At 37.1% G+C, this 17340-nt stretch overlaps 2 protein-coding genes across 2 annotated transcripts in view; both read right to left on the bottom strand.

Annotated features, from left to right (window-relative positions):
• Window positions 1-5099: 5099 nt before the first annotated feature.
• LOC139741222 (trafficking protein particle complex subunit 6b-like) lies at window positions 5100-8905 on the bottom strand. The gene is made up of 5 exons (XM_071651816.1): window positions 8772-8905; window positions 7815-7994; window positions 7105-7188; window positions 6230-6323; window positions 5100-5643 (listed from the first exon to the last, which is right to left on the bottom strand). The coding sequence occupies exons 1-5, from the start codon at window positions 8850-8852 to the stop codon at window positions 5612-5614; spliced, it is 471 nt and encodes a 156-aa protein (XP_071507917.1). The 5' UTR covers window positions 8853-8905; the 3' UTR covers window positions 5100-5611.
• A 7738-nt stretch (window positions 8906-16643) lies between these two features.
• Window positions 16644-17340, bottom strand: part of LOC139741187 (transmembrane protein 62-like) — a 51970-nt gene continuing 51273 nt past the window's right edge. Inside the window, exon 15 of the mRNA XM_071651779.1 lies at window positions 16644-16988. Coding sequence (XP_071507880.1) covers window positions 16644-16988 — 345 coding nt within the window. The remainder of the gene's footprint in view (window positions 16989-17340) is intronic.

Genomic DNA, 17340 nt, shown 5'->3' with positions numbered 1-17340 from the left:
CATCAACAGATACTGTAAAACATGATATATTCGCGGCATGAAATTTTCGCGAATTGGAGCTGACAGCCCTTTTCGTGGCATGAAATTTTCGCGAATTGCCACTGGTGTTCAGTGCACGTAGTGTAGACAAAAACTTTCGCGTGCATTTTAATTTCGCGAATTTTGGCACTCACGAAATTCGCGAAATTAAAATGCACGCGAAAATTTCTCGTTTTACAGTAGTGTGTGTGTGTGGGCATTCTGCAGCCAAGCAAGTGAAAACATGGACTTCACTCATGTGCTGTTCGTCCCATATTTTTGTAACCAAAGAGACCTCGACAACTGGTGGAGACAAAGACGTTGACACCTGAATGACGATATAAAGTCTGGTAGAATGCCAGACATATGCTATGTAACCCAGGAGTAAGTGGAATTGTTTGATTGTAGATACATCCGATTGGTTTGACAGAATTGGTATTAGTCTTCAACCTTCAATCTGCATCACTGCCCATTACTTTTTTTTCTTTTTTCTTTTTTCTTTTTTTTCTTTTTTTTTTGGGGGGGCATATCCCATGTTCTTTTTTCAGGTTTTTTTGCTTCTCTGTTTCCTTATGTGTGTTATGTCATGTGTGGTGTGTTATCTTGTAAACTTGAGGTATCTGACGTGACTATGAACTGTTTAGAGCAACTTTGAAAATGAGTCAAAGAGAGGAATCACTGTTCCTTTTCTAGTTTGTGTGTGTGTGGGGGTGTGTGTGTGCATGTGTGTGTGGTTTCTTTTTTTTTTTTGGGGGGGGGTTGGGTTTGGTTAATGGATATCGGGATGTTGTACCATATAGCATAGTCACACGCATTGATGAAAGGATGTGAAAGTCAGTGGCTGTCTATACTTGGGATACCCTTACAGATTATTATGAATGGCAGTTCAGTCAGTAATAATTAGGGTCAAGCTTGTTTACGAGTTTTTGTTGGTGAGATCATGTTCTCTTCCATAGTGCTCTCAGGGTGTGTACAGTTTGTTTTGTGTTCTTTAAAATTTCAAAGTTGCTCAAGGAACAATATTTCAAAGCATTACTACATATATTATAAGGAAGCACATAATCATGTTGGTCACTCTTAGATTTTTGCAGGCTGAAGCATGAAGATGTTGGTACTCAACTACTGAATACTGTTTGTGAAAATAACTGCATTTATCTATGACTGCATAGATGTAGTGATATGACTGTCATTGATATGTAGCCTATTCTTGGTTTGTATGCAGTTGTTAGTGTTAACCTTTACATTTTTCTAGCATGAAGCTGATAAAAGCACAAAGAGCTGAGCATTATAAGAAGTGGTTTTGGCCATTAGAATGATAGACATGCAGACAGTACACAGTAGTATGAAGTTCTGAAACTATCGGGATATGAAATCAACGTTCATCAGACCTTGACAAATTTTATTGGGAAAGGGCAATGGATGGATTCAAGTTTGGAGAGGGTATAACAGTAAGGGATAGCTCTGAAGTTTCAGCATTTGTGCTTGCTTGTTGAAAATGAAAATTTGGGTCTTCACATTGTTATGTATACATATGTAATGTACTTACATTGGAGTTTGCTTATTGCTGTCTGGGTCATCATGACTGATGACTGTGAAATACCAGTGTCAAAGTCATAGTCATACACTTAATGCTCAACAAGATACAAGATATTGATATTTCCACTGCCTTCTGTGTATTTTTGGTATTTAAGTATGTAAGCTTATTGAAAAGTATCACTTGCCCAAGAGAGAAGATTTTCTTTTGTCGGAGACATTCAACCTCCCAAAGTGGTATACAATGCATGGCCGGCGGAAAGGGGGGGGGGGGGGGGGCGGGGGGCCTGAGCTCAGGCCCCCACTTTTTGTGCACCATACAAAGGAATACATAAGCTGTCATCAATTTGGGCCCCCCACATAAACTTTTTTAACCCAGAAGTACGTAAGTGGCACTGAAAAGAAAAAGAAAGAGATCTTGAGGACAGGACTTTTTTTTTTTTTTTGCTTGTTAGCTCATGAAACCCGGAAGTGGCCCCCCCCCCCCCCTCCCCCCCCCCACCTTGGGAAAATGCTCCGCTGGGCCCTGCAATGTACATGTATTTATAGTTTCCAAGGTTTGCCAGAGGGGCACTATGTACTACCTTTGAGATAAGCGTGTAGTGTAGTACTATGTATGTGTGCTTCGTATCAACTTTTTTTTTTACTTGTTTATTGTAATGAAATTTTACAGCACATATTAGTTGGGAACTCTGTACAGACCTCATAATCGACCACACTCTCCTCACTTGTGATAATTATGGACAACTGCTGAGGAAAATAGCATTAGTCATGCCTAAACTATACTTGTGCTAAGGTATAGACAACCTTGTTAAAGTTGCTCAAACATGCAGACATCAACACAAACTCAACTTTTAATGGAGCTGCTCAGAAGGCTAATGAATTGTCTCAATTCCAGTATGATATATGACCCTCCCATGATTGACTGTATTATGCATGTCTTTCAGTGCTTCCCACACCCCCCTACCTCTCGTATTGTTAGAGATTGGGATGTGTAATTTTGTTTTTGTTCATGTTCACTCTTTGATGTAAGAATATTATTGTAGAGATGAAGGAGATTATACATACAGTATGAAGCCCTCAACAACTCAATTCATGCTAGTCTCTGGTATCGAGCATGTTGGCATGCAGACTATTTTTTAAGTTATAGGTGTGAACAGGTCACAAATAGTGTGTGTGTCTGGCAATACAATCATGACCTACATTAGTGTGGTGATACTTGCTAAGTTATTGGTAAAATAAACTGTTGAAAATAAAAAGATACACTGCGTAAAACATGTGTACTTACTAGAGCTGTAGAATTTCACCAGGCAATCATCAATTTCACCAGGCAATCATCATCGAGACAGCAGAGACACAGTCTTACAATGAAGTACAGTCATGTTCATTATATTTTGCAGTATTTACAGAAGATTTGTTATGAGCACAGTAATTCATATTTGACATGGATTCAGAAAGAGGCTACATTGCTCTATTCCCCCCTTTATCAATGGTACAATCACAAACAATGGTGAAATGTATATGATGAAAAAGACCCATATAGTGTGGGCTTCTGGGTGATAGGACAAGATGCTCTCACAGACAGTCTGGGTCATTTTCTTTCAATATGCACACAGTCATAAAGCTCAATGCAGCCCAGACTGCTCTACAAGATCATTTATATGTACTGTGTGGGCCAGTTGCTTAGGTTCAAACTGATTTAACTTGCATAACAAGCAGGTCTGCCAATCTAACAAGTTGGGCTTTTGCTGCTACAGTTTATTTGTGGGAAATGGTGTTTGTTTGATAATACAGGTACAGTATACATGTACATTTTACGGCTTAAACACTGCAAGCTACTCAATACATGTACACTTGTACATGTACACATGTCTGAGTGAGGTGTCATTTCTTCAAATTACTTTGTCACAGGAACACAACAAAATCATCATTTGATATTCAAATATCTGTACAAGAGGGGATATTGATATTGCACCATAAATATCACTGTACATGTATGAGTTATAGGTATCTTTATCAACCATTAGCAGTATGTGCTTCACTGAAACCTGGACACCGTCCAAATTAACAACTGATGCTGTCCCCAACAACTTTGGAATGCTAAGGAGTTTCCCTTAAAGTACTCTAGAGAGTTGAGTTTTACTTAGCACATCACTTTTACAAGACAAGCTAATGGATACACCAGGAGTGATGGGGCCTTCAGCATACTTTCTCCCAACAAACCACTCTAAGACACTTTTGTAACATAAATGCTAGTGACAGCTAATGCAAGACTGGTTATGTCCAGCACTGTTGACACCATTGATTTCTGGAGTCTGGACAGTCTGCAATTCACATCAGATATTAGCTCTTGCCAATGCAATTGATGTGTTGTATATACCATTTATCTATCTGTTACAGAAATCACATCAAATCCCCACACAATTTAACCCTTCTCGAGCTAAGAAACTTGATATGGTAATTTTTGTGATTCCCTCCCCCCCCAAAAAAAACAACAACAACAACAATAAAAAACCTCAAAACATCCTTGTGTTATGAAATAGGATGTGAAAAACAATTAAAACAGTGGTATATTGAAATCTCATACCATAACATAAACACAATACAAAATGTTATACATGTACATGTAATCCATAAGCAGGTGTGGTAATCAAATCAAATCAAATCAAATCAAGAGTCCTTGCAGAAAAAAAATCTGAAACTTGTAAGAAAAAAAAGAAATCTGAAGTGCATGAAACTGAACATTTCAATGCATTTAGATTACCAAAATGTTTGAGACATGGGTTTGGGGCAAACCAGAAAAATCTGAAATCAGATTAAACTCTGAACTCCACATCCCTGCACAAGCTCAGAAAATGGGAAAGCAAGAAGACAATGTTCACACAGCACAAGGGCCAAAGATACAGTGCAGAGTTGAGGACTTGGATGGTTTTGAGAGAGCTGTTCCTCCATTTGCTGAAGAGATTTTTAGATATGTAAACACACCAAAATATAGAACATTGGCAATTGGACAGGAAGAGAATCATAATCTTTTGTGCCGTACTTGAGAGCTCAAATAGCCTTCAGCATCAGCTGCTGGAAAAAGGTCTTCAAACACTAAATCCCTGATAAATGATAAATTTTAAAATGATGAATCTACATTGATATTATGCAGTGGAAACTCATTATAAAGAGGTTGGATATAACAAAATCCTCTTGTGACAAGGTGATTTGACAGGTCCCTAGTCTATATTCCTGTGCTTTTTTTTACTCTGGTATTGTAAGAAATCTGATTAGCGTGCTAATTGCCCTGGTCTGGTAGGGCTTCATTACAACGAGGTTCCCATATATTATCAGTCATTGCAAATTTTCTCTCAGAGGGAGACTGATGTTTGAGTGCCAATTAGGAAATTTTGCTCGGCTATAGCTAACCTGTAAGAGGATCTGTCAAAACTAAATTTTACAGTGGTCATAATTTCTAACACCATCATCACAGTAGCATAATTTCTAAAAAAAATACATTAAGTAAAGTTGAGATGTGGTATAAATGAATCTTGCTAACATTAATATTTGTTTACTTGCACTTGTTCACAGTGACACACTCCACTAAGAAATACACAAACCCTTACACAACTTGCCTATGTCAATATCACATAAACAAAGTACTAGGTCAAGCCAATGCTCCATGTACAGTATGTTCAAGTTGTGCTTGAATCAAGACTTCACTAATGGCAAGACAAATATTGTGTTGAAGTCAGACCCATCAGTCGGCCTCAACAATTGACTTCTATGTAAGGACAACTTCGCGTCATGCATCACGTCACTCGATGTCCCTGTTAATTCCAGCCAATAATAGCAGTTGTTCACAAAGATGACTGCATCTTGAAGGTGCACACTAATTCATGGATGTTGCATTGCAAATCTACCTTATCGCAGCAAAAGCTGTGATAAGGTAGGTCCAACTCCACATTTACCTGGAATTCAGTTTTCATGACATGTTCGAGTAGCATTAGGCTCACACTTTAATAATGCTATGTTCTGCTCCAACAAAGGTTTGATGATCTCCGCCTCCAAATTGGCACTATGTTCTTTGGATCATCACTTGAAATTTACCTGAAAGATATTACAAGGTAAAGGTATTAGAAGATAATGAGAAGGTTGCATATTATTCCCACTACTAAATACAGTGTATTGAGGAAATATCATCTTTAAGTCATCACTCATACTACAGCTGAATCCAAATATAAGACAAGAAAAAAAATCATGCTACAGTTATCTGAGAGTAATCTACTACACTTATATCAACATGACCATGGCCCCTCATCACACCACTTGCTGTAAGACAGGTAATAAGCAGCTTTCAATGATAACCATAAGATACTATGGATAGTGACTGTAGGATGGCAGACACTGGCAAAACAACAAACACTATTATCTGGTTTCTGTACACTGCAATAAATGTCAGGAAGTTTACATGCACATTATAATTAATTCCTTCTACGTAAAGAAAACATACAGTCCTTCATGAGATATTCATTTTTCTAGTACATAGTCACATGAGGCTGCAAGATCGCCACAAAATAATTAAGGACCCCAAGGAAGACCAACACTGTCATGTTGAAAAAGCAGAATAAGGGCAATCCATCTGGTTTTATTGTTTTACACAGAAATAAGTACTGCTATATAATACTGGACTCACATGCAGGCATGGTGCTAACTTCTGCTGTGACCACACAATTGATGCCAAGGTTTGCCAGTGCACCGCGTATAAGACCACATGGAAATGCTAGATACTGAACAGAAACAAGAAAACAAGCAGAGAGTGTAATAATATAGAGGACACAGTATTGATAATATATTGTACTACATGATCAGCTCAAGTTGGGGGGAGGGGATGGGGAGAATACAAGAATATATCTTTTAGAGAAGGGCTATCAGTATCACAGACCAAATCTGTGCTGTCATATGATATCATCTTTCATTCATTTTCTTTTAGAGAAGGGCTATCAGTTTTACAGACCAAATCTGTGCTATCAAATGATATCATCTTTCATTCATTTTATTTCTATCTTTCAGTACATTTTTATCTTGGCATGAATCAGTCTTCCTTGCACCATCTTCATGTAGACCAAAAAAAAAAAAAAAGTATCAACTTATAAAATGTATTCAATCTACAAGAACAAGAATCCACCAAATAATGCCTTGCAGATACCAAACATATTCTGTGCATACATGTAGTAACGGCAGATGCAGCACTTGAATGAATGTCATGCAGTGATGGGGGTAAGAAATGTAAGAAAAGGTACCTGTGGACATAGAGCTGCATACAGGACGAGACATTTACTCTACCAATCCTCACTCAATGCATGTATATCATTTCCTTTTCAGATTTTTTTTTAACTCATAAAAAGTACTTTACTTAATCCAAGCCCCTGTTTTACATCGCTCTCTTGTTCTGCCATTTAAAACACCATCAATTTACACTGACAACAAAAAACTGAAGCCATAAGTCATGATGTCTACATGTCTGGCAAATTCTGTTTTATTCTGATTTGTAAGCAGTGAAGTACTCACCCTTGGTGCTGATTCCATGTACTGCTTTCCTGCAGACATCTGGGTCAGCAGTTTGAATTTGTTGTCTTGAAGGACATATACACCCTGTTGGGAAAAATTACTGTGATTAGTCTGATTCTTGATATTGTGCTCTCTTAATTTTGCCCCCCTTTTTTTTTTTGGGGGGGGGGGGGGTGGTTTAACCCTGGGACAAATACGAACAAAACAATTAATAATGCCACTGTATGAAAATAATGAGTAGCAACTAAAAATATTCTGTCATGTTATGGCAAATAGGGAAATCATTTTTCTAAAGTGATAATATTCACCAAAAATTAAAATTTCTTGTATGAATGACTCACGCAAAAGATGCCATTGGTGGGAATTGTCATTAATAGACACAGCAGCAAAGTATTAATATTAAAACATTGTTTTTCCTCATCCCAGTCACTAGAAATTCTGAAACTCTGTACTCAGTATAACTTATTTATAGTTGTTCAAATGTAAAAATCTGAAAATCTTCCGGAGGTCCCCTTTAAGAGTGTCTTTTTCTTTCACTGTTTTTACAGATGTTTGTTAGGAGATTTCACTGTATCTCTCACAGTACTTAAAAGGTGATGGCTGTGACTTGTGAGATGCAATACTGCCAATAGAGTATGAGACATGCTGAATTCATCTTTGTGCAAATTGTGTTTCATACAGGTAACAATATTCAGAGAGAATCATCTCACCTGGTGATTTGTCCGCAGGTTATCCACCTGTTTCTTGTAGACACCATTCCACAGGTCCTTGCATACAAATTTAATGATATCCAGCTCACTGCTGAAACGTGGACTATCCCTGGTGAACTTCTCAATCAGGCTTTGGCCAACACGATAGCCCATTTGCTCAAGTTTGGAGATCACTTTGTCCTTCAAAGAAACAGGCAAATTATAAAGTCACATGATTAAGGCACATGATTCAGGCACATGATCAGCAATTTTAATGTTTAGCCATGTAATATTCCACCATACTATGCATGCTACACATTTTGTCTCATTCAAGTGCTGAGCATAGCCTTAGGTAGTGTAATCTAGTCTAATCAATCCAGAAATTAAAAATCATCATAAACACTATTCACTACAGTAAACACTCACTCACAGTCCATCACAGTTTAGCATTCTACGAGCTGCTGCAGGGATTATCCTTTCAAGGTTCAAGTCATGACCATGTTTTCTGTAACACAGCTTTGCACTGCTTTATCACATATCATTATCAATATCAGACTGAACTTTGTAATGCAATTTAAAAGTAAAATTTTTGACTTGAGTATAGGATGGCACTGTGCTTTCCGCGTTTTGACAGTTTTTTCCTTCTCTCTCAATTTTTCCCTCTTCTCTCTCTCTCAGCTCAGTCTCACTTCTCTAGAGAAACAATATGTACTCATGACATGACTGTGTTAGATCAATTATTATCAGATTACTGATTATTTACAGTAACAGAGTAAAGTTAGATGTCTACACTCCAGACTACTAGAACTAGTCTATCTAGTTAAGTTTGTTACATAATCTGCACTTGGCCGAGAACTAAACCACCACTTACACGATTTATCGCAAATGGGACTGTAGCTAAGCGTATGACATCAAGATTATGGAAACGTACGGGTACTACGGGCAGAAAAATCTAATAAGTGGATGGGCAAAACATACCTTTTCGTCTTTACACGCCGATCTTTGCACATAATCTACAATCTCCATGTGAAGAAAATCAAATATAAAATCATCAGCCATGTTGAGGTGGTATTTTCTGAGCTCTACTCACTGACCGCAGCTTTACAGAGGTGGTGCGTGTGTTATCTGTATCCGTGTACAGTGTAGAATTCCAGAATCGAGTCGTAATCGACTGATCGTCCGTGACCATAAAGGCCGCCTCACACTACACGATTTTTCAGGCGATAGCTTGCGATGCGATGCGACATTGTATCGCAAAAAAATCGTGTAGTGTGAGGCAAGGATATCAATAACGGGTGTTTTTGTTGTTGTTGTTGCTGTTGTTATTCTTGTTGACATGGTATACATAGCAATAGTGAGCAACACACCCCTTCTCGATCTGCTTCTTACCTTGATTTACCTCGATGTATGTTGGGAGTAATAAACATAACTTATTTGCCCCTCTGCATGGATCCTATTCAGTCCTGCTGAAAATGATATGTCTAGTACACGGATGTATTTTTGCCCTACTAAAATTCACATGTGTATCCGCTTTTTCTTTTTACGTCATGTCTGCATTTCTGCATGTGTTAAGTATTCTGTATTAGTTGCACTCTGCTTACCTTTTAGTTATTACTTTTATTTGTTCACTACCAATTGATTTACTGTAGTCCTGATGCCCGTGTAGGCACGTACCATATACGATCTCTTATAGTCTCCTCATGAATCCGTACAGGGCCTGTTGTCTGCCTAACCCTTGATCAAGGGCTGCAAAATGTTTTTCAGGATGGGGTGGGGTGGGGGGCTGTGATGAGGGTCAGAGGTCAACATGGTCAAAGGTATATCTCCTTCGAAAAGTCAATGGTGTTGTATGATTGTTTGATTCTTTTTTTTTTTCGGTTTTTCCCCCAACATTGTTGGGTTTTTGTTTTGTTTTTTCAGACCAAACAAAGTAGGGGTGCTGCAGCACCTCCCCCCCCCCCCCCCTGACCTTATGGTTCCGCAGCCCCCGATTATGTCTTGTAAACACATCAATTAATATACTTCATTTTATCACATCTAAATATGCAATTAAATGCAAAGATCACAAACATATGAAAGTGATTACATCCTATGAAGTCCCTCATTGTCTTCCTACATGTAATGGAAATCATGTTCTCTCTCATCTATATCTTTCTGTCCTTCTCCATAAACATACACACACACACATGCATATGTACCTACATGCATACATACATAGGTCCTACATACATACACGCATGCATAATATAGATAGATAGATAGATAGATAGATAGATAGATAGATAGATAGATAGACAGACAGATAGATAGATAGATAGATAGATAGATAGATAGATAGATAGATAGATAGATAGATAGATAGACAGATAGACAGATAGATAGATAGAGATCTACCCTACAAAGGGATGGTACATTTTCAGTTGAGATGGGGCTGCAGGTTTACATTTTTGTTATGATTATTCTTTGAGATAATGAGAAACCTTATATGAAATATGAGAGAGCATATAATTCTCAAAGGAATTCCAAGTTTATTTGATGACAATTGGTTTTGAAATGGCTGAGACATCGTAAACAGAGCAATCCTACTAAAAGGTGGGACCCACTTTTACTAGGATTGCCTTGTTCTATTTTGCTTTTGAATATCTCAGCCATTTCAAAACTGATTTTCATCTAATAAAGTTTGAATTCCTCTTAGAATTGTCTGTTCTTTTACATTTCATAAAGTTGTTTCTATGTACAGTATCTCGCAAAAAAAGTTTTAAGCTGAATCTTTATTACCTCAGCCAATACTATTTATGGTCCCTTTAATATATTCAACACAAACAAATGCACACGACTAACTTATCTGTATTCAAATGCAATACTTTAATGATTTTCCACATCATTTACTGTGCTCATGATTCATGATAACATATGAAGTAAAAGCAGTGCTCCTTTCATGTAAGCTAAATCAGCACCGGACAGGTAAGACTGCTAAAGTTTCCTTTATTCATATACTAAAACATAGCATAAGAGACAATAATAAAAAAAGGACATACAGTATTGCAAATGGACATATCTGAATTTGAAAACTTCTTTACAACAAAAAATGTATACTCAAAGGTTGATATTCAGGTGCATTACTAAGGTCACTGACAAATCCCCATTGAATGTACTCTCATTCGAATCCTGTGGTCTGGCAAGCCGATATGAGCTCTTCTCTTGAAGCAATGTCAGCATTGCAAATTGTGATCACTCTCCTATGCATTTAGTGCTATTTCCAATTGAAACACATAACAAACATGTGCAAAACTTTCTTCCTCATGACACACATGTGCACATATGATATATAAGGATTATTTTCATCTATATAAGTAGCTGTGGCTACTATATTTCACCGTGTGTCAATGCTTAAAGATGACAAATTTCACATTCTATCCCATATCCATTTATAATCCTCTGAGCACAAACAAGACAAAAAATATACTGTAATATATACGTATATTCTTCATCATAACAGGTTTTTATGCTGTAAAAATGTCCATGTCGATGACATACAGATGTCATGAACATCCATAAAAAGAACTGGCATTCATAATTTCACTACAAAAATAGGAATGGTAGAAAACATCTATGCCTATTAAAGCATTTCTTTAAACACACATACACACACACACACACACACATACGCGTCTATGGTGGAAACCGAGGACCTGTTTTACCCATAAGAATTTTACCACATAACCGAGGCCCTGTGTGTCAGTAGGACTCTTGTCAACCAAGGACTCATTCGTATATTACCATCCAACCGAGGACTTATTACAACAATGCTAATCAAGAACCTACAAACATGTACCCCTACACGCAAAAGCACGCAAAAGCAGATAGTTTGGAATGGTCTGCGTAACGAGGACGTCCTCGGTTTTCTGTGTGTCCTTGGTTTAAATGTAAAGTTCGTATGTGTGTCCTCGTTTTACACCATGGGTAAGTGCGCACACACACACACACACACAAAATCAACTGGATGCGTGTGCAACCCCCTCCCCCCCCCCCCCCCAAAAAAAAAAGCAACAACACAAAAAACAGCAGTCTTAGTTACAAGAGAGACATGTAAATTATTACAATTCACAGCAAATGTTAAAACTCAGCATATGTGTAACCATTTTCACCCTTTTTGACACAGGTTAAAACAGAACATAAAAATATGATAGTAAATTACATGACAGATTTACACTGTAGGGACAGCTTTTCAAACATGTTAATACACTCTGTCTCTGATTCAGCCTGTATTGTTAAATGGAAGCATCAGTAATCCATATAACGCAAGATATGATGAAATATTTAAAAAAAAAAAAAAAAACTAACTTGGGACATCCTGTTTATTGGACAGAACACATTATTACAGTACAAGAGAAATAAAGTTGAGAAATGAGAAACAAAGAGAGAGAGAAAAAAAAAAACCAGAAACAGACAGACAGACAGACAAATAGATAAAGATGAAAAATGAGCAATGAGACACAGAGAGAGAGAGAGAGAGACACACACACACACACACACATAAAGTATGGGTAATCTGAATGGTTGATTGGGCAATTTGCATACAGCCTCAGATCATGTGGTTTTCAGTTGACGATTCTTAGGTCCACATACCACATAGTTTGGCTGAAGATCATAATATAATCTACCCAGTTCACAAAATTCCTGGGTAGTTTTTCTTTTTCCCCACGGATGGCATAAAAGGCTGGTTCCAAAAAAATATCACAGGCTTAACTGTGTGGCATTACATCACTAGTAGGGGCAAAATAAGAAATAATATGAGAACACACAAACACACATACACACATACATATGTTGGTTTACAACAGTTAACCATGTCTGCTGAAATCCCCAACTTAGCCATGGTGGCGACAATTTTTTTTAATGCTCTCCTATGCATGCTAAACATCGGAGTTTGAAGATGATATGCAATAGTATTCATTTTGGTTTCACATTTCTTTCACAAATTCATCATCACTGCCATACACATTTAAAAAGGGTTACTTCTGATAAAGTGGAGGCATCTTTGCTAAAGCTTTTCTAATCTTGCATTCCTACATTGGAACTTTCAATCTACATTTGATGTAAATACCAAAAAACATTTGTGTAATACCAATAAATAGCGTGCACAGCACTGTCGCCTACACTGTTACACCACAACTATTTTTTTTTGTCAAAGAGTACAATGCGTGTACATTTGGATATCAACATTTCAGATATGCTATCACTTTTTTTTCTGTTCTTTACAAAGTGTCACTGGAAAATGTCACTTAAGAATATTGGCCTAAATATTCAGAGCACTGCTTGACATTGGATAAATCATTGTACACTGGGGGGGGGGGGGGGGGGGGGGGGGGGGGAAACAACATAGTGTACACAGATGGCTATAGATGGAGGATTTGCATTAAGGAATGTCTTCTTTTTTTTTTACGGCCCGCTTTTATTTACAAGCAGCAGAATACTGAAAATGCAGGCAGGCAATGTCACACAAACCCCAATTCATCTACTGGTCTTTTGGACGATGGTTTATTAGCTGATGTAAAGTTCTGTATGCCACATGAACTCGATGCCTCTTATGGAACACTCTGCAAATTGATTTGCATACATAGCTAAATTATTAATTTCTTCTATCATGGAAGCTGCTTACAAACATGATGTCACAGGGGATATCCTGAGCAGGGTTGTGAAGAAAATGTGTGTTTTGGGTGAAGAGTTACATTAACAACACTTAAAGCACACACATTTAAAGAATACTGTGTAAATGTCTACAATATGTGACTGTCACTTTTTACCTGAGATACCTCCTAGACATGAACTTTTCTCTACACACAAGAACGTAACCTTCCAAAATATTGTTCGAGCTTACTTTGCTTCAGTACAATTGTTCTGTTTCATTGATTCCTTTTAAATTACATTTTCTTCAGGATTAATTTTCTTCATGACTCCATCATCTTTATACAGTGCAACACCTCTACTGCTTTGTAAATGTCCATATTTCAAATTGGCGAGTTCATATAATGCAAGCTACAGTATATTACACCAAGGAATGTTCAGAAATTCCTACACTAGACATTCTGTTTGACAAATTAATGCAATTTACATGCATACCCCTTATTCAATATTTACAGTCAGACTATAGATGCAAAACACTAAACATGAATCTAGATTTCATATATTATTATTTCATATCAATATATTCTATCTTTAAGTGCAGGTATATTTGCTAAGTTGCATAAAAATAAAACAATTACATGAGGTTCCACATGATATTCAAAACTGCTCACATACAAATGAACACTATATCATTTGACCTGCTTATTCAAGCATGTTCACTTGAAGAAAAAATCATTTCATTGCCTCAGGAACTAAATGATTAGCTTTGTTCATACATGTATCTGGCCATGTTACATTAAAAAAAAAAAATCTTAAATAAAATAAATAAATGCAGCCAGAAATTTCTCGGCAAATCTGCAAATCATTGGATAACAAATCATTAGCCCACTTAAATGATATGATAACCAACACACACATGTTCAACACGTGTGGTATTAAACAAAAAGTAAACTGGGCATAGATTATCATGAGTAGAAGAAACTCAAAGATACATTGACCAAGCTAACTAACTGGATATATCCTTGTCACATGCACCTACAAGCTGCGCCAGAATGATTTCATGATGCTAAATCAGAAAGTTTGCACCGTGTGGTCTTTGCTGGTACTCACTTACCTGAGAATTGATAGAGTGCCCTGGTGAGATTGCTGGAATATGAACTTTGCAAACTGTATTTAATGCAGACAACTACCACAATTTATTACTTCTTAATGCATATATTATGATCAACGAGGAATTACCCCAATAAATATGTTTTAGCTGGCAAAAAAGACAACAAGTCAAAGAAAACTGAACAAAAGTCTTTACAATTTTGTCAGTCAAACATACAAAAGGCTACAAGTGCCTTCTCCATTTTTTCCCCACAATGCTCTTTCCGGTATCACATTTTCTCACTAAACTGAGGAAGATTTACACATTTAGTAATGAAGCAACCAAACAGACACAAAGAAGACACATTGTTTATCTGCCATTTGCTACTTTTCATTTAAACACCTAATCACTTTGCATACACTGCACATACAGATTACACTAAATCAAGTTCATACTCAATGTAAAACCACAAACTTGAAATTATTGCTGTAACATTAGCTTACTGTTATTTCAAATATCAAACTTGTCAAGAATATTTTCATTAACAAAAGAAAATGCTTGGCAAGGAATTTGCAAAGAATGCTGCAAGCTACAATTGAACCACACATGTAGACATACAGACAATAAATAGTTGAAACAAATAGCATCAGTATTCTGACATTTAGAAATGCTACCATATGAGTTCATAATGTACTAAGACTAACAATGATAATAATACTAGGAAGCATTTGCACAATATTTCATGTATTGCCATAAAAAAAAATCACAAATAAATCAATACAATTTGAGAGGCAAAAATGTATGGAGAACTAAAGTTGGTCCTACTCATATGTGAAAATGCACAAATTAATGATGAAATGTGATTCTTCGCATTAGGCATTATATGTTTTATATGTCATCTCAACAGAGTGGAACAGGTGTGGATTGGCATTCTATTTTTAAAAAAAATTCCACATGATTTAGATAGAATACTCATCTCAATTCTTGTTTTTTTAATCAACTTGGGCAAATAATGACTGTAAGCACTGTCACAGTCACTATTCAAACAACATGGAGGTTCAGATTTCATGATTGTTGATTAAGCTTTGCACTGGTCAGTCCTTATGAGTTATGAATAAAATGAGAATAAAAATCAGACTTTGAGGAGTGCAACTGCATTTTCACTTTCTCTTGTGTCCAGCTCCACATTGCACAAACTCCTCATGTATGGAACACCAGCCCAACCATGTAACCCCACCTTTTGGCGCTCTTACCCATTCACAACATGGCCAACAGAATATTTCAATAGAGTGTAAAATTCATGTGTGCAAAATCAGAATTTGGGTATTAAGCCCCCCACACAAATGAATGTCAATATTATCATCATTATCATAATTATTGTTACTATCGTCATATTCACTATCATTACTATTGTCATCTTCATCATCATATTCCATTTCATGCTGATGAAAAAGTGAATGTGACAAATTTATGCATAATATGCTGATGGTAATGTTAAATGGATCAAGCAAATACAGCAAGCATCTTACCCAATGATGCTTCATACATCTTGTTCAAATACATTTCTTATAGATATCCAAATTTCTTATTTTCTTTTTGTTCTCTACACATTGCTGCTTCACACCTACCCCCCCCCCCCCATAGAGTTGAAATACTCGTACATAAAAATCTGAGTGCCAACCCACCCCCCCTGTGAGGCATTAACCTTTATCATTTATGCTGCTTTCTCCTACAACATGATACCTATGAGCGACTCTGGGAAAACCCACAGGAGGAAAATACATTGATAGAATTAAGAGGCAATTTACTGAAAAATGATGAGCCTTTTCTGGCATTTCTATTCATTCTGCCCCAAAGTATAACAGGAAGAATTAGTCAGATATTCAATCTTAGATCCTTCAAAAATTATGTGTCTAATCCACATTTCAGGCATTTAACACACACAAACATAACAACAATGCAGCAGTCTTCAGTATAAAACAAACACTCAAAGCACTTCTTTTACATCATGACTAGTTACACCAGCACACACATTGTCAACATCTAAGTCACATTACTGGTGTATGTTTCTCCCTTACAATGAGACCAGCACGAAAAATTCAATGCGAGAACTACTAGATAAAAGAATGACATTAGCTCCTGGTGGATGGTTGTAAATTGGAGATGGTCCCCGAACCCAAGCGCCACGACCGAAAGGCCAGGTAGTAGGACCACATGTAGGTCCAGAGGAACTTGGGGGAGACGATCACTGAGAGCCAGCTATAGGTGCTGTAGAGGGTGTACATGGTGAAGGCCTGCCAGAGGAACCCTAGCACCATACCCGGTATACATAGTAGCACCCAGACCAGGTGCCTGGTGTCGTGCTGCTGCTTCGCGGTGCGGTTCGAGCGGGTGACCGTCCCGTTCGACACGTGGGAGGGCGGTGGGGAAAGTTGGACGGCACAGAAGAGGAGGAGGGGGAAGAATATTACATATGCCTGGAAAATATGAAGAAATGAAAAAATAGGAAAGGAATTATGAGCAGCAGCAAAAAAAAAATAAGACATGATGAGTTTACTTATCACCTCACTGATCTATTTATCATGTATCAAATTCCACTGTCCAAAAGAAGCCTTCTACATAATTACACAATGATTTATCAAAACCAATTGTTAATCATCCTGTACAAGTACTTGTCATATGCCCTTGAAATGTTCTTAATGCTCATCATATGGGCTAAATGATTTGCTTGACATCCAAACTACTTTCTTTCTCAACTATTCTATGATTTTTTTTTAAACACACATAAAATTGCACTTTAGAATAAATCATACAGCTTTCACATAAACT

The sequence above is a fragment of the Diadema antillarum genome, unplaced genomic scaffold (genome assembly GCF_040938485.1).
Source record: "Diadema antillarum isolate AM-2024a unplaced genomic scaffold, OU_Dant_1.0 seq00000910_RagTag, whole genome shotgun sequence".
Taxonomy (NCBI): domain Eukaryota; kingdom Metazoa; phylum Echinodermata; class Echinoidea; order Diadematoida; family Diadematidae; genus Diadema; species Diadema antillarum.
The sequence above is the reverse complement of the archived record's forward strand: the minus strand, read 5'-3'. Positions and strand labels throughout refer to the sequence as shown.

What these genes read in the sequence shown, in the direction of transcription:
- LOC139741222 (XM_071651816.1), bottom strand. Translation starts at nt 8,852, where the DNA reads ATGGCTGATGATTTTATATTTGATTTTCTTCACATGGAGATTGTAGAT. An exon ending in CGGCGTGTAAAGACGAAAAG is followed by an intron (nt 7,995 to 8,771) that starts GTATGTTTTGCC and finishes GTTTCTTTGAAG; the next exon opens with GACAAAGTGATCTCCAAACT. An exon ending in AGTTAGCACCATGCCTGCAT is followed by an intron (nt 5,644 to 6,229) that starts GTGAGTCCAGTA and finishes AATATCTTTCAG; the next exon opens with GTAAATTTCAAGTGATGATC.